General features: G+C 44.2%; 2 protein-coding genes across 5 annotated transcripts in view; both read left to right on the plus strand.

The window, feature by feature from the left end:
• Positions 1-14,095, plus strand: part of mtmr4 (myotubularin related protein 4) — a 40,934-nt gene extending 26,839 nt beyond the window's left edge. For 3 of the 4 annotated variants that reach the window (XM_056397106.1, XM_056397107.1, XM_056397104.1), the window contains 16 exons: positions 185-214; positions 869-951; positions 1,493-1,659; positions 1,785-1,881; positions 3,890-4,003; positions 4,096-4,295; positions 5,118-5,246; positions 5,978-6,089; positions 6,315-6,510; positions 6,666-6,851; positions 7,165-7,335; positions 7,736-7,890; positions 8,092-9,565; positions 9,704-9,814; positions 9,939-10,027; positions 11,876-14,095. In XM_056397106.1, the coding sequence (XP_056253081.1) occupies positions 185-214; positions 869-951; positions 1,493-1,659; positions 1,785-1,881; positions 3,890-4,003; positions 4,096-4,295; positions 5,118-5,246; positions 5,978-6,089; positions 6,315-6,510; positions 6,666-6,851; positions 7,165-7,335; positions 7,736-7,890; positions 8,092-9,565; positions 9,704-9,814; positions 9,939-10,027; positions 11,876-12,053 (3,492 nt within the window). In that variant the 3' untranslated portion in view covers positions 12,054-14,095. The remainder of the gene's footprint in view (positions 1-184; positions 215-868; positions 952-1,492; positions 1,660-1,784; positions 1,882-3,889; positions 4,004-4,095; positions 4,296-5,117; positions 5,247-5,977; positions 6,090-6,314; positions 6,511-6,665; positions 6,852-7,164; positions 7,336-7,735; positions 7,891-8,091; positions 9,566-9,703; positions 9,815-9,938; positions 10,028-11,875) is intronic. The other variant, XM_056397105.1, reaches the window with a different exon arrangement.
• A 1,920-nt stretch (positions 14,096-16,015) lies between these two features.
• On the plus strand, positions 16,016-24,447 carry ca4a (carbonic anhydrase IV a). The gene is given in 9 exon segments (XM_056396552.1): positions 16,016-16,076; positions 16,079-16,165; positions 19,874-19,918; positions 20,817-20,981; positions 21,090-21,235; positions 21,988-22,080; positions 22,193-22,259; positions 22,348-22,511; positions 22,653-24,447. Coding segments are annotated over 9 exon segments (993 nt in total). The 5' UTR covers positions 16,016-16,030; the 3' UTR covers positions 22,833-24,447.
• Positions 24,448-27,361: the final 2,914 nt, after the last annotated feature.

Genomic DNA, 27,361 nt, shown 5'->3' on the forward strand with positions numbered 1-27,361 from the left:
TCAGTTATCTTTCATCCTCTTTGATGTTTTTCTTTCCTTTTTAACTCATCATTTCCCTTTTGTCTCCTGAATTTTTTTGGTTTAAAAGTCTTTTCCATTTCCTCCTCCTGTCTTTTGTCTTCCCTCCCTCCTTCTCTCTCTCTCTCTTTCTCTGTGTGTGCTCCATGGTGTCACTGTGTTTTAGACCTACCCAGGTGTGGACAATGAGATATCTGTGAGTACCATATGATAAAACACCGCCCTCTGCCACAGTCTAGACAGCTTAATCATTCAGCTCTTCTCCACTCTGCACGATTACAGTGTTCTGAGGCCAAATTGTAATTTACATTCAACTGAGTGGTGACACTGGATTTATTATAATAATTTTCTGTGAAAGCTGCTAAACGATTGTAGTGGTGTGTTGACTGACCTTGAGACTTTAAAAAAACAAAAAAAAACAGGTGTTATTTTCTGTGATATGACTTGAAATCTTTTCCCATTCAGACAACATCTGCACCTTGTTGCTTAAGGGTTTGTCCAAGAGTGAAATTGCATGGGTGATTTTGTGAATCTTGGCAGTGGCTTCATTAACACCTCAGTCCACACAGTATCACTTAAAAGCTTAGAAAGCAGAATAGACAATCCTGTGAACAACTCCAGGTTTATAGCTGTTGCTTGGCGTCTCAACAGAAGTCTAGACACACAAGTTAAAATACTGCAGAGGCCGTATTCTCCTCCACAGCGAGGTTAAATTCGTACTATGTGTGCTGTATAGCCTGGATTCAGTCTGTACTAGGCCGGAGGGTGGTAACCTCTTTGCAGATGTGCTGTCTGCTCTTGACAGTGGGCCATCAGGCTGATCACACAAGCTCTGTGTCTCCCCCTGCAGGTGCCTCTCAGGCTGATAGAGAGTGTGGAGAGCAGAGATATGTTCCAGCTGCACATCATCTGCAAAGACTCCAAGGTAGTCAGGTAAGGAGAGCAGCTCGCCCTCACACACCGTAGCAACCCCCGCAGACAGATTCATGCTGTCGTTAATCAGAGTGAACGCAGCACGGCGCTATGGATCTCATTTGAATGAATAATACAATAGTCCAGTTATGTCTGGTCTTAAAGAGGCAATTTATATCACACACTGCCACAACTAACTGCTAATCAATACATGTACAGCTAAGGTGTGAAAATAGCCATTATAACTCTAACAGTTATAAAATGATTGAAAATAACTTCAACTTAAAAAAAACAGTTCAAGAGAAAAAGACAGAGACCTTTGAAATTCTTATCTGCTGCTGAGAGGCTTCAGACTCGGCAGCAGCTGTGCCAGCGGTGTTTTGGTTCCTCACCATTAAGCAGCCACATTGTTGTTGTGGCTGGAAAATCACCGAACATCTGAAGAAAGTTTTTTTTTTTTTTTTTTTTTTTCTCCCAAACACAAGTGCATGAAGTTGTAAAGGAGATAATTTGTTGCTGGACCTCACTAATCTTTCTAATCTTCACGCTGGGTTCACCACAGATGCCACTTTGCAACGTTCAAGCAGTGCCAGGAGTGGGTGAAGCGTCTGAACCGGGCCATAGCTCACCCGTCCCGGCTGGAGGACCTGTTCGCCCTGGCTTATCATGCCTGGTGTCTGGGAGGCAGCGCTGACGATGAGGACCAGCACGTTCATCTCTGTCGCCCAGGTCCCACACACACAACAGTCATTACTGAACATCAAACTAAAGTTTAGGAACAGTTGCACCTCTGGGATTGTGTCCTGTGCTAAAATGATTTCCTCCCCCCGTGCTGTGTGTGTGTGTGTGTGTAGGTGATCACGTGCGTCAGAGAATGGAAATGGAAGTGAAGAGGATGGGCTTCGACACACAGAACATCTGGAGAGTGTCGGACATAAACTGCAACTACAAGTACGTCACACATGACACATCTGTCCTGGCAGATAGCTGTAAAATAGTCCAACTGTCAGGAGTCATGATGGTCCTTTAGAAAGTCACTGAGTGACAACAAGCTTATAGAGCTGTGACAGAGAGTAGGCCTTGAGCCAAACTGTACAGATTTGTGAGAAACAGCTTGTGTGTGTGTGTGTGTGTGTGTGTGTGTGTGTGTGTGTGTGTGTGTGTGTTGGTACATCCCAGCACTGTGTGTCAGACCTCTGTTGGAAAAATGCAGATTTTGAATTAGTGCTGAATTACAGTCACATGTGGGGGGGATAGCAGTCGCGTTGGATTTAAATTACACAAGTTCACCTGAGAGGTGACTCTGAGAGGTTCATGGCTCGCTCAGGGAGTCACAGCTGTAACGACTTTAAATCAGTTTGTCAGAGGAAGAAATGTGCGGCAAAGATGCTGCCTGAGCAGAAAGGCAATCAAAGTACTTCAAGTAAATTAAAGTAATTTAAAAATAAATCCTGAACACACAGACACAGGATATCATCATCTCAAGTGGCATCACAAATAGATCCACTTAGAAATCATAGGAAAATCCTTCATCAGGTTTAAGTTTTCTTCAGCATCAAATAAAAGCACTGATAGTTGTCTTTGTATCCATGAGAGTAGTGCAAAAGGAACAGTTAAGCGCTAATTCAGCAAACTTTTAATGGTGCTAATTTAACAAAATATGAACAATTATAGGCAAAATTATCGAGCCCTGTAGTTCTAAAACGTAGAGCATGATTATCCCTCAAATTGAAGTAAGACTAATAACAGGAGTGACAAAATCCATTAAATACATCCTTTTTTAATGTTGCATCTATCAAGCGTAGATGGGGGGGCGGTGCACTTGTCTCAGTTTCGTCTGAGGGGGAGCCCACAGTGTCACACTGTGAAACCCTTGGTGTAGATTCACAGCAGTGAGGTTAGGTTCCAGTGGTCACCCAGAGTCACAAACAGTCAGTCAATAATCCATACGCTCAGTATGTTTCAGACAATCCTCAGTTTGACATTGAAGTTTCTTTGGATGTTTTGATGCATTTCTGCTGCGAGTCTGATTTACCGTTGGTATCTATTGTAACTGCTGTGAATCCAGGCTGACTACAGCTGCCATGCTCCATAAATGACTCGACAGTTTTTCCTGAGTCCTCTTACAGGCTCATGAATATTTAATACCCAAAAGATAGATTTGCAGCAGATTGTTCCTTTAAATATCCCCAACAACTCGAGTCAGTGTGTGGACTTGCCTTTGTGTCATCCGACCTCTCGCGGCAGCAACACCCTCACCAGCTCCAGTCTCTAACACACACACACAAATAAATAAAATTGTAGCACTCAGTCAAGCAGAAATTAATTCAGTGTACCATGCATATGTGTGTGTGTACCTGTGTGTGTACCTGTGTATCAGACTTGCGTCTCCTTTGCTGTCTGGGCAGATAAATGCTACAAAAAAAGGTCAGTCTGCTCGGAGGGCCCAAGAGAGCACATCCTGCTGAGGGAGACAGACACACAGGACAACTGGCTAATTAAACAAGCCGCAGCCTGCTGAGGCCCATGACTCAGCACAGTGTTTCACTTTCCATCTCTCACACACACACACACACACACACACACACACACACACACACACACACTGTCTCCCCCTCCCTCCTCAGACCGTGAGCAGGTGAAGAGAAATTGAAGAGAATATCATGAGAGAGGAGGAGGAGGAGGAGACCGGAGACAGATGGAGTTCGGCAGCAGCACGTTGTGATTTGCTCTCTGCTGGCGCTCAGAGTTAGTGATGCAGCAGTGACCCTGAAAACCAGAACACTCTTCTCAGACCGGAGAATGTGTTTGCTTCACATCAAAGCGCTGTTATATCTAGTTTTTCTCATCTTGCTCCTTGCACAGTTATCCTGAATGGACTGACTGTGTAATGCAGCATTATAAACTGTGTTTAATCCTCCTCCAGTAACGTCATGTTCCCTGTCCTTCCCGTCCACAGGCTGTGCTCCAGCTACCCGCAGAAGCTTCTGGTGCCGATATGGATCACTGACAAGGAGCTGGAGAGCGTGGCTTCCTTCAGATCCTGGAAGAGGATCCCTGTGGTGGTCTACAGGCAGGTTTACCGACACACACCGTCATAAACACACACCTAATGTTCTCCTGCCTCGTGTTCTCGTGCTCACTGACTGCGACCTTCACTTCCAGGCACCAAAAGAACGGGGCAGTGATCGCCCGTTGCAGCCAGCCTGAGATCAGCTGGTGGGGCTGGAGGAACACAGATGATGAGTACCTGGTCACATCCATCGCCAAGGCCTGTCAGATGGACGGTGGAGCCAAGGGCACCTGTGGAGCGCCAGCCTGCCGACAACGCGGGGAAGCTCCCGACTCCTCGGATAGTGATTTTGGTAAAGCTGTTGTTTGATTTATGTGTGTGGACTCATGTTAGACTTCTGGTTGTAAAATTATTTTTATCATGTACATAATCATTAACGTTGTGGTCTATCAACAGATATTAATGCTAAACATAAATGCCAAGCAAAACAACACTTTCAATTCTTCCTGCATACATTAGGTTTGTTCAGCAAATCCATTATCAACAGTTTATTCAGCTGAGTATTAACTAGCAGTAAATCACATCTATGCTTATATCTCCTGCAGAGTTTACATGCTCCAGTATAAGAAGAGGTACATGCAGTTTCCATTAATGTGACTTCGTTATATTCAGACTCGCATGGTTTAAAAATGTGACTTGACTGGAAGTAGGACAAACTGAAAAACAAATGTGCATCTTTTTTAAAACTCGGTTTTCGTTTTGTTTTTATTTTTCTATTTTTAAAACATGATGCATAATTTCAAAGTATATTTTTGGAGTGTCGTGCACGTCTCAGAGGGGCGTTAGTACGATCACTGGCTGAACAACAACAGGCTGGAAAGTGCGTGGCAGCACAACACGGACAACACTGGCCGAGTGCAGAGAGAGGTTGTTCAGTTGTAACCCCGGAGTAATTACCCGTCCTTCTCTGTGGTGGCTGTTGAAAGCTGGTCATTTGTGATTGTTACTAATAGCAACACTGTAGTTCTGTCATCAGGAGGTATTGATTTTCAGTCATTACAATTAGTTTCTGTTGATCGTGTCCCTGGCACGATTCCCTCCCTCTCCTCTCTCTCACCGTCTTTCTCTTCCTCTCCTCAAAATCTCCTGTCTGTCCTCCCACCTGTGTCTCCAGACTCCTCTCTGACAGGCGGCTCCGGCTGCGATGACAACACTGTGCCACAGAAGCTTCTGATTCTAGACGCTCGCTCATATACCGCCGCAGTGGCAAACCGAGCCAAGGGTGGAGGCTGTGAATGTGAAGGTGAGCGTGTTGGAGCATTCAAAAAGTCCTCAACAATTCAGCCAATCTGAATTTAGATTTCTTTATCGCATTTTCATTCTTCACAGCTATAATAATACTTGTCATAAACCGCAGCAGCAGGCAGCTCAGACTCTCTGATGGACCCGCTGCACACCAGCACCACACGACCTGCTCAGACTGGATAGCAGACAGGCAATTAAAAAGTTAAACATTGGACGTTAGTGGAGACCAAAAACAAAGGTCAAAGGACAGTAAATATATAAGTTGCTCCACGTCTGGTGCTTGTGTAAATAGGCAACTGTTTGCTCAGAAGTTCAACATATCAGCTTTATTAGGTGATTCTGTCAGATGTTGTGTTTTCTGCCTGTTCCCCTGGTCCCATAATGCAGTTTTAACACTAACAATGTTTTCAGCAGGTTCTGGTGTGATAGCAGTGTAGAGAATATAACTGTAGGTCTCATACAATACAATACAATACATTCTCCTGTCGGTCCTAGAGTGCTGCTTTTTGTAAACAGTGGCCCCACTCTCTACAGTACCGTGATATCCTTCCACCACTGACTGCACACAGTCACGTCTACAGTCGGCTGTTTAACTGCCAAGGTCATATGAAGGTGTAAATGATTATTATGACCAGCATCTGAACGTGTGGCGCTGTTGTATCTTACAAGCTAAATATTGTTTACGTCCAGTGACCTTCATCAGAGTTGTTTATGTGTGTTTGTGTTTAGAGTACTACCCCAACTGTGAGGTGATGTTCATGGGAATGGCCAATATCCACGCCATCCGTAACAGCTTCCAGGCGCTGAGGGCCGTCTGCAGTCAGATCCCAGATCCAGGAAAGTAAGTCGATCTGTTTGACCTTTCTCTCTGAGCTGCTCTGCCCTCGTTTGCACGGGACACACACACACACACAAACACACACACACACACACACTTATTATTATTATTATTATTATTATTATTTTTATTATTATTATGGCGTCACCCCGCAGCAGAGCAATACCACACACAGATGTACCTATGTAGATTTGTACCTATATACTCAGTCCCCTCTTGTGCTTCCAGCTGGCTTTCATCACTCGAGAGCACCCGTTGGCTGCAGCACCTGTCAGTCATGTTGAAGGCAGCCACCCTGGTGTGTTCAGCAGTGGAGAGGGAAGGCCGTCCCGTCCTGGTGCACTGTTCAGATGGGTGGGACCGCACACCCCAGATCGTAGCCCTTGCCAAGATCCTGCTGGACCCCTACTACAGAACATTAGAGGTGAGAGTTTGAGTTTTTGTCTTTTTTAGACGCAGTGTTGGATGATTTGGTCTAGATTCACATGTGGACACATTGTTTTAAATGTAGTATTAAGCATAGTTTCTGTTGCTCTATATTACTGCTACCTTCAGTACCGACTAGCGTGTCGTCCACAGGGTTTCCAGGTGCTTGTAGAGACTGAGTGGTTGGACTACGGCCATAAGTTTGGGGACCGCTGTGGCCACCAGGAGAATGCCGACGATGTGAGCGAGCAGTGTCCCGTCTTCCTGCAGTGGCTGGACTGTGTTCACCAGCTGCTCAAACAGTTCCCCTGCCTGTTTGAGTTCAATGAGGCCTTCCTGGTGGGTGGTCACACAGCACTTCTCACTTCTCTCTGTCTTTCTGGTAACAGTTAGATCCATTCCTGTGACACTATTTCATCAATAAAATTCAAAAGTTTGAGACATGGGCATAACATAAAACCATGTTAAAACATACCATTTAATATTTGAGACACTGCTTTGAAAATGCTGCAGCCAAACAGATATCATTATCATTCACATCATTTCACATCAGTCAGCTGTTATATCGAACTAGCAGTGATAATTACATCACAATAAATATGAATCACTGTTATAAACACCTGACTTCCTGTTTGGTCTCCCGTGTGTCCAGGTCAAGTTGGTGCAGCACACGTACTCGTGTCTTTACGGCACGTTTCTGTGCAACAACGCTCGCGAGAGGGAGGCGAGGAACATCTACAAACGCACCTGCTCTGTGTGGTCCCTGCTCCGCACGGGAAACAAGAACTTCCAGAACTTCCTCTACATCCCCAGTCATGATATGGTACCGACCAGTTTTGATAGTATGATTCATGCCTTCGTAGAGAGCCACCACGTAAATACAGTAACAGCTGGAGGTTGCCTTTAAGGAGTATAGCATGAATTAGCAGATCTGTACTCTTACTACTTTTAGATCCTGAGCAGAATAAGTGGCCTGATTAATGATTCATGGACAGAACGACTCCAGCTTCAACTTTAATCTCCAAACTGTTTTAGATCAAAGATTTAAAGCTTTCTATTAAATCTGTTCCACTTTCTCTGCCTTTCTGATCCACACTGTCTAAGAAAAGCATCAATGTGATCATAATACACCACCCACAGCTCAGGAAGAGCAGCACCGATCGAGTCATAGGTATCATCATTACTGTGTGCTGACCTTCCCCCGTCACTCGTTCGTCCGCCAGGTGCTGCAGCCAGTCTGCCACACTCGGGCATTGCAGCTGTGGACAGCTGTTTACCTGCCGACCTCCTCCCCGTGCACCGCTGTGGATGATTCTATGGAGCTCTACCTCCCCCCTAATGTCACAGGAGACGAACTCACCTCCCGTTCCCTGGACAGGTACGTTGTTGTTTGAAGCAAATCTGATCTCTGATCTGTTGCTCAGTATCTGTACTTACTGTTCACTGAGCAGAGATTCATATGAATATTAAAACATTCACGTTCACAGAGAGTCACGCTGCCCTCTACAGCCACAGACAGAGAACTGTATCATTGTCAATGCTGCACATGGGAAAACAAATCCTTTTCTCCCATTTCCAGACTTCCCAAGACCCGCTCCATGGACAACCTGCTGACAGCTTTTGAGAACGGGGTGCCCCTGACACGTACATCCAGCGACCCCAATCTCAATAAGCACTGCCAGGAGGGTCGTTCTGCCATAGAGCCCTCGCCCGCCATGGAGGAAAGCCCTGCAGACCGCTCTGAGGAGGTCGTACCTGACACTGGACCGGACAGCGCTGAGGGGGAACCTCTACGTCAGAGTCCCACCAAGAGCCCAGAGGACGTCCCAGGCACAGAGAGCGGTGAAGACACACTGGAGGAGCCCTGTCTCACCACACAGCCCCTGCCCTCCCTGCCCCTTCCCCCTGTCCCTCTCAGGAAGGACATCACAGTCGCTCACACTCCTTTCCCCACTCCTGTCCTCCAACAGGCTTTGCCTCAGATCACAAACCCACCACTCCCACCCCCTCCACCGGAGGCTGAGAGCCCCCACAGGACTGCTGAGAGCACCACATCACCCACTCATAAATCAGAGCCGTGCTTACCTCTCCCCTGCAACGGCGCCCAACCTGCAGCCACACCCACCTCGCTGCTTAACGGCCACATGGACGGCCAAGCAAACGGCCTCCCAGAGTCTGCAGGCCTGCTGGCTGTTAAGCAGCTGACACCACTCCTTCCCATGGAGGACTCCACGGAGACTCTCACAGACGAGAGAGAGCTTCCCCCCACCCCGCCCCCCACAGTGAGCCAGGATCTAACCCAAGATCTGAAGACTGAGGAGCAGCCTGAGTCGCAGCCCGAGGTCCAACCTCAGAAGGAGAAGGAGGACATGAGGACAGACGTAGTGAAAGGAAGAGAGCGTGTGCTGACAGTTGCAGCAGCAACTGTAGACTGCACCCAGGTCGCAGCTCGCCACCTGATCTCCCAGAGCCAGCTGTCAGACCTGTCCCTGCTCGGCTCTCACTGGGAGAGCGTCCAGGGTCTGGTCCAGTCCGCCTGTAGCAGTGCTGCTCACTCTGGCTTCACCCGGGCCTTGCAGCCCAACACTTACCAGAGCCGCCGGCTCGCCAGTAAGCTGCTCCGCTCCCAGGGCTTCGCCATCGCCAACGGGTCCCAGTGCTGCCGCAGGGAGGCTTTGTGTTGTCCCAGCAGCCCTCTGCAGCCTGGATGGCTGTCTGCTGCAAGGAGTGCCGGCTACATCGGCGTGTGTGGCCCTGCTGCCGCTGCCCTCAGCAGCTACTCCCTGGCAGGCCATCAGCTCCTACCTGTGTCATACTCCTCGCCCTCTGCTTCCAGCTCCCCTCCCCCACCCCAAGCCCCAGCTTACCTCGATGATGACGGGCTGCCGGTGGCCATGGACGCCGTGCAGCAGAGACTGCGGCAGATTGAGGCAGGTTACAAGCAGGAGGTGGAGGTGCTGCGGCAGCAGGTGCGACAGCTGCAGATGAGGCTGGAGAGTAAACAGTACGGCACCCCTCCCTCAGAGCCAGACATCGACTACGAGGACGACATTGTGAGTGGTTTTTTCAGTGATGATATTATTCAGTGCTTTTATCTCTCTGCGGTAAATATTTAGTTGTGATTATCTCCAGGAGTGTCCTCTCTTCTCATGTTCCTGTCCTCTGATCTCACCTTGCTCTCTCTGTGTCAGACGTGTCTGCGGGAGTCAGACAACAGCAACGAGGAGGATTCTCTGTCCACCCACAGTGAGGACCGTCTGTCTGAGGGCAGCTGGGACCGAGTGGAGCGCAAGGACACAGAGGTCAGCCTTCTTTGGAGCCTTAATGTCTCTCTAATACACTCTGTCTCCACTTCCTCACCTGTATGGCTTTGAGCACCCTTTATTAACACATACTGTTCTGACAGAGATGTCTGTGTCTGTGTAGGTCACGAGGTGGGTCCCCGACCACATGGCCTCCCATTGTTTCAACTGTGACTGTGAGTTCTGGATAGCCAAGAGACGTCACCACTGCAGGTGGGGCTTCACCGTGGTTTTCTTACATTAATAAAACAGCTCGGGTGTTGAATATCAAAGAGTTTATTTTGGTTTCTTTGCTGGATTTGAAATATTTTCGTACATGTTTGTTATAAAGAGAAAAAGATCCTAATTAAAATGTTAAATACAGGAAAAGTCTCAATGCATCTTCTGATTCACAGCTGCATAAACACTGAGAGCAGCTGCTTTCATCATTTCCTCATGTGATCAGGACTGTTGTTGTGGGATGTTTGAGATTCTTATTATTATTAGATTATTTCTACTATTAATTTATTGATTACTTCTTCTTATTGTAAATACGTAGTTTAAAAATGTATGATGTCATCACAGGTTACCACAACCCAAAATAACAATTTGTCTCGTTTTTTGGTTTTTTTTGACGAACAGGTAAAAAAGTAAAAAACCTGGTCCTTTAATGACAATCTGAGAAACATTCGATTTGTAACCAGCTCGATTCTGATAATCAAATCCTGTCGATTATCAGTAAAGTCCCTCTTGTTTATTGTGACAGAGATCTGTCACTGTTCTTTCTGTAGTCTCTACTGTTTTGTTTTTTTAATGAGCAGGGAGCTTTTTTTGTCTCACACTTTTCTCTGCGCTCTTGATGCCAAAGTGGCAGCCTGCGATTCAAGTACACACTTTGCTTTGTATTTTCAAGGCAATAAACCAAGCTTTGGTCTCAGCCCATGGTTTCAGCATCAAAGGCCCTCGGTTAGCCGGAGAGCTATTTATATGCTCCACTGAGAAACTGAGACTGAGTTGTCCCGAATTAGAAAAAGGAATGAAACATCCACAGACAGAGCTCCACTCTGAAAATACAGGGATGGACCAAATGTAATGATCTATTAGATGCTGCCTGTATGTGTGACCGTTTGAAACACAGCAGATGTAAAAGTTAAATAAAATGATCAAACAGAATCAGTCCTGTGGTTCACTCACAGGCTGTTAACTGTATTTAAACAGTGACATCAGCAGCCAGTGTCTGGAAACATTTTGTCTGTACCAGGGATGACGGCATCACCGTCACGCGCCACAAATCTCAGCCGAGAGCTGGAACACACCACGACACTGATATTAAGATCGAGACTATGTTTTGCACCAGGACGACAGTACAACAGCTTTAGATAGACAGATATAGTCCCAGTCTCAAGCGAAGAGAACTGTTGTAAAACAACAGGAAAACGATACAGCCACATGCAGCGCTGTGTGATCACACCTGAAACTATTCTTAGTCTTTCAGCACAAATAGTTTCTTGCCGTTTTCACCTTTGAGTATGTTTATGCCTTTTTTGACTGGGACTGTTGACCTTGCTCCACTTTCATGCACCAAGCATCTTGGTTCTTGAAATGTATTAAATCTGTACCTGAAATCACAGATTTGGTATTTGACATTTATTACAAACCAGTAAGTGATTTGAATATTTAAGACGAGGATTGTTTTTTTGTTTTTTTAAGTCATCATATAAAGTCCTGTCCATTACAACACACTGCTTTAAAATGACCCCTTAAACAGGAAGAGTCATTTATTAGTGCAGAGCTGTTATCATGTAAAAGTACTTTAAGCAATGTCTATTTAACTTAATATGTATGTTAGAAGATAATTCTATAATTATACAATATATATTCAGCACACATTAGAGTCCTATCTAACTAGTCTCTATTCTCAGGTTTTATTTCATTCTATTTTAGATGTAACTGGATCTTTATTTGCATTTGTTTCTCAACCACCTCATTTGTGTTTGTGATTTATGTGAAGTTGCTGCTGTAACGCTGCAGTTTTTCTTTATTCATCTATCTAAAAAAATGATCTGAACTTTCTGTTTTCAGGAACTGTGGCAATGTGTTCTGTAAAGACTGTTGTCATCTGAAGCTGCCCATCCCAGACCAGCAGCTGTACGACCCGGTGCTGGTCTGCAACACCTGCCACGACCTGCTCCTGGAGTCCCGCACCCGCGAGATCCGCTGCCAGCAGCTCAAGAAGGCCATCGCCACAGCCTCCAGCTGAGAGAAGCGTTGTGTAGTTTGGCCCGCCTCGGCTCTGTCCTGCTCGTTTTGGACGGATGAGCTGAGCGCTGCGTTGAAACCCCATCCTGCTGTGGTTTTGGCTGCAGGAGGGGGTGAATATGAGGAGGAATTGTTACCCTTTGGGAGGCTCGCTTTGCACTGTGAGACTGTCTGGGAGGTGGCGAAGAGGAACGGGAACGTCTGAGATGGAGGCGTGTCAGCGGAGGAGGTTTTTCCTACAGAACAAACCCCTTCTGTTCAAAGACATTTTCAGCCCGGAGCGCCGCAGCGTCCTGCTGCCTCCACGCGGCTCGGTCCTCGAGCAGTGCCCTGTCCGAGACACATCTCCAACCTGTCCACCCACCTTTAGTACCAAACACCTGCACCCTCCTTACAGACACTGTCTCGCACTTCAGAGGACAATCGCTCACCCTTCCACGTGTCGGGAACTCCAAAGCCTTTACCTGTACTATTGGAGGCTTTCAACTTCAAAAGAAAGGAATTGCTGCTACAGTATTTAAAAGTCTAATTTTGTATTCTTATTTTGTGCACTACTAGCTGTTGTGTTTTTGAGGGAATTTGAGACCAAACTTGAGCAAAAGGGAGAAATCTGCTGTTTACTCTGCCATCGCATCTTTTTTCTTAGAGGCCTGAATGTAATATGTAATGGGTAACTGGATCGAGTTTATGTTCTTGTGCATTTGGTGGGTTGTATATGTGTTCATTGCTGCAATGTGTTTTCAAAATTATGTATATGCACAGTCAATGTGGTTCTGTCTTTATCAATGCTTTTCTCCAGTATAGCTATGTTGCAACATTAGACGTTCTGGGGGATGTGTACGGACAGACCGATGCAATGCTGCGCGTTGTTTGTTTTGTGGGATGTGTGCTTGACATGTCAGGAGGAAGAGAACGTGCTGATGATGATGATGATGATGATGATGATGACGAGAGACTGCAGATTTCTGTGACGTCTCCTTCTCGTGAGTAAAAGTCAACTGAAGGTACTGTTGGTATTCTGTGATGTGAGAAGAGAGAATTTCCTCAAGGTTTTTTCTGCTGAGACGCTTGAGAATGAGGCTTAATGTCCACTTTAAAGCTTGATGTCCATCTGACTGACGACAACTCCTCGGAGCTGGCAGTGGAGACTGCTCGGGAAAAGACTGAACAAAGTGCTTGGAGTTTCTTGTTCTGTTTGGGGGCGTTTGGCGACAGTCCCCTTTGAAAAATGTGTTTGTGTCTACTGGTTGTTCCTTGAGACAATAGTGCCATATTTTGTTTTGTCTATTTTTAAAGCCTTTTTCTTTCTTATGGATGGCAGCAGGTTTCTAATTGGCCACCTCTCTGTATGTTTTAATGGTACAGATAGTTAGCTGCTTAATAACACTGAGACAACTAAAGATTAACAAGTGGTTCAGTTTGATATTGAGGCTAACCATTTCAGTCGGCGATCGGATGTCGCTGAGTTAGTTAAAGGGCCAGTGTGGAGGATTTAGTGGCATCTAGTGGCGGGGTTGCAGATTGCAGCCAACTAAACACCACCACCACCCACCCCTCCTTTTCCAAGTGCATAGGAGAAACTACGGTGGCGTAAAAATGCAAAAAGCCCTCTCTAGAGCCAGAGTTTGGTTTGTCCATTCTGGGCTGCTGTAGAAACATGGCCGGGCTCCGTGGAAGGCGACCTGCTCCTTGTGTAGATATGAAGGGCTCATTCAAGGCTAATGAAAACATGACGATTGTTAGTTTCAGGTGATTATACACTAATTAAAACATAATAATGAATATTATATTCCATTTGAATAGATCCTCCTGAACCCGACACACTGGTCCTTTAACCTGTCTGGTTTCCTTCAACTAATATTTGGGATTTTATCACAAGGTGTTCATGAAGTCAGAATCTTTTAAGAGGAGCTCAGAAATGTAACATACATAGTTATCTGATCTGTAGTGGTGGCTAAAACCTGTCACTTAATGAATAATTGTTGTAAAGAAATGCACTGTAAAAGTTAAATCCCATGGGTTAAAATAAAAGATTATATCATGGATCAGTTTCCCTGTCTGCTTATTTACTTGTAACTCAAAGTGTCAAGGTATATGGATCATTTTGTCTCATCACAGGGACCGGATCAAATGGAGACAGACTGTGTAGAAATCAAGAACAAAGACTCACAACCTGAACAGACAGAGGTCAAAGCTGATGGAACAACCTGCAGCACTAAAGTACCAGGAGAGGTGAACATGTATGATTTTGATGTAAACGCCCTCAAATCAAATCCTCCAGTGGATTATTTATTATTATTTAACTGTTTGTTTATTATTTAGACTCTTATATTTTGAATCCAGATACTCTGTGTTGGTGATTTTGTGTTCTGAATTATTTGGCTGAGGTTTCTGAAAACCAGACAAGGAAAACACTATGTACATTTACTTAAGTACAAGTACAATTTATATCATTTACTCAGGTGTTTCTACTTTAAGTATTTCAAATTTATTCTACTTTATGCTTTTAGTTGACTATATTTCAGAGGTAAATACTGGACTTTTCACCACCCGTGTTATTGGTTAAAATAAGGTTTTAATGAGACCATCTGAATACTTGTTCCAGCCCGGGGAAACACATGAAGTTCTTCCATTTGTCCACCAGATGGAGCTTTTCCATCATGAAGAACACAGGACAGTACTTCTGCAACAAGCCCAGCACTTTCAGCCAATCAAATCAAGAGAGTGTTGCATAATTTTCATTGTTATGAATCATTTCATTTCTTCCTGTTCTCTGGTGATGAAAGACTAAAGTTCCACTGTAAAATGAATCAACAGTCGTTTCCTTTCTGAACAGTGTTGAAGGTGACATTTATTTAGGAAAATAAAAGGGGGTGAAAGTGTAACTCACACTCCAATGCCACACACACACACACACACACACACACAGTCTATACAAAGACAAGACTTTAACACACCATCATGCCCAGCTGCAGTTTTTCAGACTTTCAGATTGCTGCTTCAAGAAGAGCAACGCAAGCTGATTCATGTTTTTATAGGAAAAACTCCTGCCAGTGTCCCTCACTGTACTCACTCAGCATGATCAATAATTCAGACCGAGGGTATTCTGGGCCTCCACCTGCTCCAACTACACTGCTCCAACTTTTCAGTGGAAAAGTTCAGGAAAGATTTTGACTTTTTTTTTTTGCAAAGCTTTGCACTGACTGGACAAGGTGAACTGGGCTGGAAAATAAACCCTATTAAAAATTTCACCTGATATCTGTGTGTGTGTGTGTGTGTGTGTGTGTGTGTTTAAACCCACAAAACTTTATTTTGAATTCTTATTCCTATAAGATACTAAATATTTCTTAAATATGTCTCTCTCTTTCTTTACTGCATCCATTTAACAGTTGTAGTTACCTTTCAAAATAAAACACAGGTTCGTTTTATATAATATGAAGCATTATTATAGATTAACTCCTCTGTACATGAATTAGTCATAATCAGCTCCACCTTCACTCACATGTTGTTTTTATATACAGACTCTGTAATGTGATGTGATGTGATGTGATGTAATGGCACTGACTGATTTTTCTAATCTCACATGTAAATGAAGATCACCAGGTTTACAGTCCACTAATCATAATATCCCTCTCTCGTCGCTCTCTTTAACCTCCTGGGGGCCACCTTGGATTACCTGTGGAGCAATTCCCCCCCCCCCCCCCCCATTGATCATTAACTCCATCTGATTTCCCCCTGTGCCACAGCTCCCACTCACACCATCAGGAAGTGTTCGCCTATCGACACCATGATGGTAATGATCGAATTAGATTTGGCTCCTGCACACCAGGAGCCCATTGATGGGGCCCCACCTCCCCCCTCCTGTTGGAGCTCTTATCAGTGGAGAGCTTTATTGGAGGCGATGCCCGAGGGGGGAGGGGCCACTCTTCCTTTCCTGTCGGGGTATGCTGATAGATAAGTATAAGACCCCCTGCAAGAATGCGACCACATTGGGAAAAAACAAGTCATTGTGTTGTTGCCTTCACTCACTGAGACAGAGACGATCCAAGATGCAGCAGCTCATCCTGCCCGTTCTCCTCACATCCTTCTGGACCGCGTGCACAGGAGCAGGGGGTGAGTGTGTTTTCATTCATTATTGGAAAATATCTATTAATAATAATAATTAAAATAATGATGATAATAATGATAATAAATATATTTATTTATTTTAATGTATCTATAGCCTTTGTACAGGTCCCAAATATAGGCAGCAGATGTAACCGGGGTAATTACCTGAATCAGGAGATTTTTATTTTCTAATATTAATTAATATTTTCTGGAAATAAAAAGAATCATCCTGTCTTTTAATATCTATAAATAATAATATCTATTTCTCATGTCTTTCTTCTCTCTGATCAAAATGTGTGACGTTATTTTACATGTAAGCACGCAATTTATTGATCACTAATATCTGAATTAATGTTCGATATTTAATTGCTTGGAAAAATAAACAACATTGAATAAATTAAAACATCAGGAAGCTTCTCAGTGAGACCAGTGGGGTGAAGTTGCTTTTTACCAGGTTTTTTCCAGCCGTGCCGGTCACTTTATTCAGTTAGAAAGTTGATCAATAGCGGAATCCCAAGAATCTAAAAAGATAGAAATCCCAGAATAGACGTAGAAATGCGGGAGAGGTAAAAAATAAATAAATAAAAAAAGACGGAGTGAAGAGCCACAGTATCCCGCGCCCAAACCGCCTCCGTGAAGCTGTCCACCTGCCCTGTCCATCACACTGGTGAGGCACCGGGCTTCGAGTGTCAGACAGGCTCATCTGCACCTTGCACCCAAACCGAGCTCCGCGCGCAGGGGCATGATGGGATTCAGAGATCCTGTATCTGCGGGGCCAATAAAAACTGAAGCAGCCGGATCACACCGAGCTGAGTCAGTCTCTCTCTCTCTCTCTCTCTCTTGCACCTGCTCAGATCTGCGCTCCAAGCCAATGACAGACGTTTGCGTCCTCGCTGCCGCAGAGAGACGCGTCAAGCTGCGCAGCGCCAATGTCTCCAAATGCTCAGCGGCTAATTCCGAGGCGTTAATTTCACATTAAAAGCCCCGCGGTTTGGCACCAACATTGTAATGGAGTAAATTAGCAGCGACCATGATTACTGAATAAATGACAAGGCTATTTTGGTCAGTGTGATCAGTCATTAGTCACCAACGCACCTCTCATTTGTTTTTCTCATCACCTCCACGTGCACCTTTTCTATCTGTCTTTAAGTTGGGATCATATTTGGCTTTATAGTATTTTTTATGCCACCCGGAAAAACCGTAGAGTCCAATTAAGTCCTTAAAGAGACAGTAATGAACAGAGCAGGATAAATGATGTTTGGATCGCGGCCCATTAGTTTGTCATTCTGAGGGAAGATGCCACTAAACTTCTAATTAAAAGCTCTGAAACACATCAATAACTCTCCTCCAGTTAATTAGATCATGTTTGTGGCATCCAGGGGAAGGTTACTGTCTATTTTCAGTGTCTGTTCCGTCATTAAGAGTTAAGGTATCTATGCTCAGAGCTGTGTCAGAGCAGCGGGATGCGCCCGCGCTCGCGCTCTCGCGGCCGAGGACCCGCAGCTGGACGCACGGGGGGATAAAAGTTTGTCCCGGGAGAGCGCATGAGAGAAAACACGTGCAGTGTGTCTGCAGCGAGGGCGGGAAACATGATCCTCTCTGTTCTGTGTTGTGAATGCATTGGCCCCAAATAATGACACCCTGATTTCCTTGGGGGCCCTGAATCTCTCCCTCGACGCTCCATCTTAAAGTTGGAGACAGTTCTGGCACGTGAGGGGGACTTTGGGGGGGGGTCCGGGGCCTGGCAGAGTCTCTCTCTGCCCTCTCCCTTTAATCCGTGTGTGTGTGAGCTGCTGCTCAGTTTATGTCTAGCTCTACATGGTGCACTCAACACAATGGCATGAAAAGCTCCGTTCCCGCGTCAGCGTGCATTCACTTTACGTTTCCAGCTCTGGTCGACGTGCCGGCGGGTGTGGGCGTGGCATATTTGTTTTCCTCTCGCTGCCTTTTGTTTTCCTGTTGGCCGTTTCCTCACTGTGTCCACAGAGATCAATCGAAACTCATTCATATTGTTCGTTCGCTCAAAAGATCAAAGACAAGCGTCGACTGGTCAAGAACTTCGCGGACAGAAATCTGATTGGCTGAGATGAGGACACGCGACTGTGAGCCATAAAAAAAAAGATATTTCTACTCACTGACTGTGAGGGAGGAAGTTTTCAGATTCTTTACAGAAGTAAAACTACCAACACTGTAAAAATACTCATACAAATAAAAGTCCTGTATTATTATAAAAATATTCTTTAAAAAAGTAAGTATTATTAAAAGTAAAAGTGCACAAGAATAGATCATGTTATAATTTATTTCTTCTGTTTATACTGTTGTAGTTGGTGGAGGTGAAACTATTATTACTATTATTATTACTATACACTTTATAATACTGTCAGATTATAGAGTTTAAAACACTACATCATACTCTATAAGCTGATCACATGCTTTATATGGAAAATCTTCATTTAGTAACAAGTAACTGTAGCTGAGGAATAAATTGAAAGGTTCAATATTTTCCGTCTGAATCACTGTGGAGTTGAAGTATAAAGTGGCATTAAATGGAAACACTCTAGTGAAGTATTTAAAATTTTTAATTAAAATTAATACTTTTACTGTGAGGGATTTTGTCACATATGATCATCAAGGTCACGAGTGATGACTGACATCATTATATCATTATCACAGATAACAGATGTAACGGATGAATCTCATGTCTGGAGGACTCACACGACGTCCTGAATGTTCCTCTGATAAAGCTGATTTTAGCTGCAGCCTCAGTGCAGATCTCTGAGGACAGAAAGTGACTTTACAAATCAGAGTCAAGGATTGAAATTGATCCTAATCCTTTCATACCCTCAGCATCAGACTGCAGTGACAGAGAGTCGCTCGTTTTTCTCTTCTGCTTGCTCATGCTCTACTCACACACACGGACGTCCTGCAACAAAACTGCATTAATAAATAAATACAAAAAGGAAACGTCATTTTATTTACTGGGACCAGCGTGATGGCACCAGTGGATACAATCTGAAACCCACCCACCCCCCCTGCAAATGTTTGCCCCCCTGCTTCGTTTATTTTCAGTACCCATTATCATGCCAGAGCAGGAGGAAAAGACTTACCAACATGGCAAAGAAAGCAAGCACTGACTTCCTTCACAAACACCAGGAGAGGTCCTCATACAGTTCTAATAACAGAGCAGGCGACCCACCCCGTATTTTTTCAATGGTATGTGTGTTTTTCATAAATATTTGATTTGAGAGATAGCTGCAGATATTTGTCTCTGAGTATGGGGTGGAAACATGCAAACCAATTGTGAAATATTAATAAACCCTCAGACAAACATGTGAGAACGGGACTTCGCTGATGCAAAAGATTGGCTCTGTGTTTATTCTGATAGCACGGAAAGATAAAGCACAAACACCAGCGTGTTGTGAAAAGGAAGACAGTTCCTGTGTGTTAGGGCTTTCTCTGTGGTGTTGACTTAAACCTCTGGGAGAACAATTCACTGTTTGCAGAAATGAAAAAAATAATAAACTATTAATAAAATGGTACATTTGTAAATACACATAAAATCTAGCTGAATGGTTGCCAGCCACACAAACACGCGTGTGTTTGTCAGTGTGTGTGTGTGCGTGCGTGTGTGTGTGAGATCTTTATTTACTGTTGACAGCGCTCCATGACTGTCAGTACTTTGTCAATGAAAACCTTTTACTCTCTGTGTTTCAGATTGGTGCTATCAGACCCAGTTTACCTGTGATCATCAGTGCAACAGTAAGTTTATTTAATAACACAGGGTGTAACATTTTCTTTAAAATAGAATAATAATAACTTTATTCAAAATGCTTCACAAAAGACAAAACCAACAGATTTAAAGTGACTAACATGCATATGTTCAAATCAAAATAAGGAGCAACTTAAAAGAGGAGAAGCACAGAATAACATGAAAAGTGATATTAAGCCTGGTCTCCTCTGATTTATAGATGTTCTTCTATCCTGTGTGTAGTTTTGCTGATGCAACCTTCAGCTGAACCAGCTGAAGTCTGGATAGGTTGCACCCACTCAGACAGGAATATATACGTTTACAGTAATCTAATCGGGACGTAATAAAAGCATGGAGTATATTCCAAGTTCAGATTTTGAGAATGTTTTGAAGAAGTTAAATAGTCGCGATTGAACAGCAAAGTTAACATCGTGATCAAAGTTAAGCGTGTTATGAAATGTGACACAGATTTGTGCAATGAGGCTTAACGTTTGAAGACAAGGACAACTGAAGTGTGATGCTAATAACTTTTAATCTGTGGCAGTGTAACTAAAGGAATGTCTGAGAGAACCCGTTCATGTGTACAAGCGCACTGTAGTTCGCTGAGTTGCATCATATCACTTGAATTGAAGATCACGTAGATCTGAGAATCACCAGCATCAGCTGTAACATGTACATGAAGAATTGTAAAGGAACCAGTACTGATCCCTGTGGTGCTCCATGTGTGAATTGTGTAATTGAGGATTTACAGTCATACACTCACTCTCAGAGAGATCAAATCATCTTGCTGTCTGTAAGAAAAGCCAAAGTAAGTTCTACAGGATAAACTTGAGTCTAAAACCAGAAGGAAATTTATCAGAGGCCCTTGAACAGAAAGCAATCAGTCCAACTGGTGTCTTCTTGTTATAGCACCAGAGAAGTGGAACCACGCCAACAACGCCTGTGCAGGAAAATCCCAGTCGCCCATCAACGTCGTCACCAGGAAGGCTTTGAAAGATGAGCGTCTGACGCCTTTCCAGTTCACAAACTACCAGCAGATCTTTAAAGGCACAATCAAGAACAACGGACACTCTGGTGAGTGGATTTTCTGTTAAACATCCAACAGCCACTGGTGATTTGAAGCTGTTGTTTTAACTCTTTACGTCTGATGTGTGTGTGTGTGTGTGTGTGTGTGTCCACCAGTTCAGGTAGGAGTTCCTCATGTCAGCACCATCTCAGGTGGAGGCCTGCCGACCACCTACAAGGCCGTTCAGTTCCACCTCCACTGGGGCACTAATGGAGGGCCTGGCTCCGAACATACCATCGATGGAGAGCAGTATCCCATGGAGGTATGTTAAACTCATTACACTAACATGGTGAAGTGTCACTGTGAGAAATTACTGATATGCTGATCTGGATCACATGGAGGGAAGGTCTGTAACACTAAAGACATCAAATAGACAAATATAAAGTAGAAGCTTTAAATCATGTTTTTCATTTACTGTAAGAAACAGTAACGCAACAATAATTTCAGTTATCAAATCAAAAAAATGGCTGATTTTTCTTTATAAAATAAACTTTTCCAACACGTATGTGAATATCCTGCAGCCACCTCTCAGCTCAACCCCAATTGTTCCCACTGAAGATGTAAATCACAAATATATACTTTCATTTTTAGAAAAAGCCTCAACACTGTGTTAAAACAACTGGACACCGTAGTTAAAGCAAATGTTACTCAAACAGCAGTAAATGGTGTATTTGTCGGGGACTATTTTCAGCAGCGGATTTGACACGTTAGTGAGTATTTATGGCAGAAGGACGGCTTAGAGAGGAGTGACTCAAAACAAACTACAGTGCACATGTTCATTATAATGAAGAAACATGTCGGTCAGTGTAACAGTGTGGCTCACTGATGAGTTTTCCAGAAAACAATGGCGCCTATAGACAGACAAACAAGCTTTATCAGGTATTGGATGCACAGACAATACTTATTCATTTGATCAATGTATTGATGGGTTCAGTCTTTGTGTTGATAATTTGATCATTTTTATCATTTTGTGAAACATAAGTTGACTCATCTTTGGTGATATTTTATCAACAGCTGCACATTGTTCACATGAAGCAGGATTACACTGATCTGACAACAGCACTATCAGACCCAGAAGGAGTTGCAGTCCTTGGGTTTTTCTATGAGGTAACCATTTTTGATTCTGTGCTGCTGAAATCCAACTAACAGCACAATTATACAACAGAGCTCAAGCTGAAAAGAAAGTGCTGAAATGTTTTTTTCTCTTTTCCATTTGCAGAGATCCAACAGTGGAAACCGAAAGTACGAGCCCATCATCAACGCTCTGCAAAAAATCAAGGCTACAAGTAGGTCTAAGCTCAATATAAGTAAGGGGAAAACACGGCCGCGTGATATTGTTGCTGACGTTTCACCTGTGGCTTTTTCTGTTTTCAGATGCCAACACGTCTTTTTCTGAAGTCTCCCTGACACAGCTGATCCCGTCTGAGCAGAATCTGACCTCCTTCTACCGCTACAAGGGCTCTCTGACCACCCCCGGCTGCACCGAGGCTGTGATCTGGACTTTGTTTGAGAATCCCATCCCTCTGAGCATGGAACAGGTTAGGATAAAGGACCCGAACATTTAAAGGGTTACAAGTGAATTGTGCTTTTTTATTATTATTATTATTTTTTTTAAATATCTCGTCTTTGAGCTGCTCACCTCAAGGAAACTAACTTTGTATTTACCTGCGTTCCTGCAGCTGAAGGCGTTTTCCGACCTCAAGTTCCACGATGGAAAGCCGATGGTGGGCACTTTCAGGCCGGTCCAGCCCCTGAACGGCCGGCAAGTGTTCCGGTCGGGAAGTGCGTTGATCCTGGCCAGCTCCGCCCTCCTTGCTGCAGCCATGGCCGCGGCGTTGGGACTGTCCCAACCCAACTAGAGCGAAGCATCCCGTGCTGCACTGCAACGTCCATGAACACAATAAGTTCTGCATCACTCTTCAGCTGAACCCCCGGTTTGTAACTTCGTCATTGCATGGTCGCTAAGATGATCGTCGACATCGTAGTGCAGGCACGACTCACCTGGTGTTCTTCCCTTACGACGCAGATGACAAAGGCGTTCAAGAAACGCCTTACGAAAGGCGCCGTGAGGGTTTGATCAGCATTCATGCATGCGTATTGAAGAAGTAGGTCTTAATTCAACTTTATGAATGTGCCATAAAGCAGGAACCAAGCACTCAAAGTGACAGCTGAATTCATCACTAGACCCTTTAGACATGCCCCAATTTTTCACAGTATTATCTAATAAACACCAGCACGCACGCACACACACTTCACACACATCACTCCAAACCTCACCCACCTTGTCCAATGTCAGGTAAATTTAGTCTCCACTAATGTCAGAGTGAGTTGCCGATGGTTTGCGCTCTGAGCGCCGCTGCCAGGCCCATGACCCGGCACGTGATGTGTTTGTTCTCAATGGGGCATGTGAACAGCGTGGAGCTATTAATAACAGAACTGAGTCATAAAAACAGGCTCCATTTCAAAGCCAGCGGTCAAAGGAGTCAGCAGTTTGGCTTTTCTCTCAAAGTCCAGCAGCACACGGCGCGGCCTTCAGGTGAACCCCTGGCAGCCACTCTATCAGCAGTTGGTTCGGAAAAGGGAGGGAGGCGTGCGGCTCCGAGAGCAGAGCCGCAGCCTCTTTCCTCCCGGAGTCAGAAGCGACTGACACCGGAGACGAGAAAGATGAAACTTCAGAGATGCTAATGCTAATAGTGGATCACAAAGTGAGTGACGGCTCAGGGAAGAAGGAGCATCAGCAGCGCGAGGAGACGGCAACACTTTTCAGAATCAACCAGCAGCTACGGTGTCACTTCTCTTTTCAAACCAGCGCCACTATTTCTCTCAAACACGCGCATGGATACGCATGTCTCGATGTTCCAGATGTTTATTATTCTGAGCTACATGTACAAGGCTTGCCAAATTCACACACACACACACACACACACACACACACACACACACACACACCAACGTCACTCCATTCCCATCGTTGACCTGTGAAGTTGAGTGAGCTTGTCTTGAGAACATGTGACTGTGTTCATGGCTTGTATTACAGGGTGTCGGATGCACTGAATGTTATCAACTGTGAATTACACCCCACTGAGTTCTCACTCATTTATTCAGGAGGACTCGTCATGTATTCTAGTGAGAGATCTGTGCAATTTTCCAGCAAGAGTTACTGTGATGATCGAGCAAGGAATCTGTGTATTTTCCATTGTTTCACAAGGCATCAAGTTATATTTCTATGCTGTGTCATTGTACACGTGTATTTATGTATTGAATGTGTATATTGATATGAGACGCACAGTTATTGTTATTTATGTATTGCAAAGTTTATATAGTACTGAATGCGCATATGAAGCATCAAGTTGTTCATGACCAATCGAGTTTACTCATGATGTTCCAGTGTATGAGATTGTCAGGTTGTAATGCTTGAAAATAATATGGAGAATGTGTTCCAACTGAACAATAAACTACCTACATGCCTTTTTATCGGGCGTCTCTTCTGCTTCCAAGCGATTTGAACCAGCGATCACAGCAGCGTTTGGCCTCAGCGTCGTCCTGCCCCCGCATCTCTGCGAAAACTGATCTAAGAAAACACGCTGCGTCGGCTCCGTTGTTCGTCTGCTCGCTCAGACGCACAGAGGAGCCGCTCGCTCTCCTGTCCGGGTTCCCCCCCCTCTGTCTGCCCTGAGAGCCCGAGAACACGCACGGCTCCCAATCCGTTAATCCTTTTCTAATTGACTTGTTCTTGATGTTATAGAGGCCCGAGTTACACACACACACACACACACACACACACACATAACTGAACAGGAGAATGTTGTATCAGACACGGCTCACTATCAAAGCTTCAGGAGTCCCACAAACACACTAAAATGCAGCAGACCAGCTGCCTCTGACACAGTTTGCAGGTGCATTTTCAAACTTCTTCCCCTTTCAAGTTATTTTTCATCCCCCTCCTCCCTTCTTTAGCCCCCCCACCCACCCCCCCCTGTCATTAAGAAATCAAAAGGCTTATTGTGATGGACAGGCTCAGGAAGACAGCAGCCTCTCACACAAAAGCTTGAATGAAAGCCTCTCGTTCATTCCCCTGCTCGGGCTTCTATTGCTTCTTCAGTGAAGTATCAGGAGGGAGGGGGGATCAAGGGCTGGATGCTTAATAACTGGCAGTGATACCTTGGTCTGCTAGTCAACAGACGGCACCCATACAACCTCCTTAACTCCTGAATCTCCCCTCAAATGCCCTCTGTCCCAGGGGTCTCTGGGACAGAGGGCACCATTCTCCCTGGGAGAAACCAGAGGCATCCTCATATCGAAAGCGACCCTCCCTGAAACATAGGCAGCCGCCCATCAGATAGCCAGCTGGAGTTAAAGGTCACTGGGCCGGTCTTTCTCCATGTTGGCAAGAGAAAAACAAACAGTCACCTTTACTGCCTCTTTGTGAGATGTCCTCACTTCCTGCGTCTCTAGCTTGAAATAAAAACCCTCGCAGCCTGTTGATGGATGCTGCGATGTCTGCGCCTCACCGAGCTGTCATCAAGAGATATTTGTGACTTTCCTCTAATCTAATTCCTACACCTGCTAACCCAGTTACTGTAGTGATATAACTCACAGAGGTGTCTGCCAGTTATGACTGCCAGCGGTGGAAAATAACTCCTCTCCTGCCAGGTAATGAAGCAGCAGCCATGGCCCTCTCTGCTCTTGTTTTGACAGGGATAAAGATCTGGAGGAAGCAATCAAAAGTGGCCAAACATTAATTTCCTCTTTAATTAAAACCCAGAAGAGTTCATTTGTGCTTTAAGTTTGCTCAGAGAACTTGACTTGGATAAAGAGAATCTCGTTCACTCCAATCGACCATTTTTTACAGCAGTGTTGGATCATGGAGTGTCTCAGTAGTTATAGTTATCAGAAAGTAGCGTTTGTGACGTAGTTTTAACAGGTAGAGAATCAGACTGCAGATAATCAGCACACCTGAATCTAATTAACATGTGCATTCAAGCATGTGAGTGGATTTCCTCCACTAAATGAGTGTATTTAGGGACGTTAACATATTAGACTAAGAAACTGCATACAATTAGCAACACTTAACATTAACCAGGAGGAGCAGTATCGATTATAAATCTCGTTCTTGTCATTTCATTTCATCTAATGTTATGGAATTAGAGTAAAAGGCTGTGATTTTTTTGTGGGTTAGTTCATTCTTACATTGGGCGTGTATGAACGTGCATTTTGTTGGACAGTAATAATGTAGAAAGCTATTTTTGTGATACATCGATAAAGTGCATATTTGAGACGATGAGATTTCTCAACAGTAAACAGAAACCTAACTTGGATGTATTCGGGTTTTGTCATTCTGGTGACTGTTACCGGGCAGACAGTTCCTCAAAGCACCTCAAGAGGTTCCTCCAAAAGTTCCTCAAGGATTTTTTTGTTTTAACAGTGTATTTGCAGCTCAGCTGATTTTGGTTTGATGGATTGATTGAAAACTCAAGGTAAGTTTAAGGTAAGGTAAGGTAAAAATGAAAAATGAATGGGGATTCTCACTAACTACTAAAAGCATTATTCAACATATATTATTTATTATGATTTATTATATTATTTTGAGTACTGAGCTGCTGTGGGAGCTTAGGGGCTGTGTGGTGGAGGAGCGGTGATGCTGCAGGTCAGGCTGAGTGGATGAGATTGTTGATGTTTCAAATAAACCAGCGTCCAGTCACAGTAAATGTTTCAGAGCAGCATCTTGACTTAACAAATACCTCTCTGTTTGTAACTATAGTCAAAATAATTCAACTTTAACTCAAAAAGACGTATATTTTCATGTAAATAAGGACTGTTGACCATAACATTAAAAAATAAAGTTATAGGCTTGTGGTAATGAGTTATTATGAAGTGGACTGAGAGGGTGTGATGCAATTATTGGGTAATAATTTTATATTTCATGTTTTATGCTCGGTGGACAGGTGGACAAGTTACTATAATATATAATAACAATATTAATATTATAATATTATTATTATTAGCCTATATCACAAGGGCTAGCTAGCTGTTAGCCAACTAGATTAATTGCTACCATCTTTAGGAGCCTATTTAACGCAGCACTGACACCGGTGCAGCCATTAGCACACGCCCCATCAGTGTGGATAATATGCTGACTTTTCTACACAGTGGTGGATATCAGTTCTCATCCAGCTCTGTGACAGATAATGAGAAACAATGCAGAGCGTCTTAAAGCCTTTTGATCTCACAGAGCAGGGCGATGAGTAAATCACTGGGTTTAGATAGCCTGGTTCAGAAACATCAGTGTTCCCTTCAATGACACCTGAGCCTGCAGTTGCAGATGAGGTCAGAGGTGATCGAAGCGAGCACAGCGGTCTGACAGAGAGCTGGGATGTCCTTATCTATC

Source organism: Seriola aureovittata, chromosome 15, assembly GCF_021018895.1.
Source record: "Seriola aureovittata isolate HTS-2021-v1 ecotype China chromosome 15, ASM2101889v1, whole genome shotgun sequence".
Taxonomy (NCBI): Eukaryota; Metazoa; Chordata; class Actinopteri; order Carangiformes; family Carangidae; genus Seriola; species Seriola aureovittata.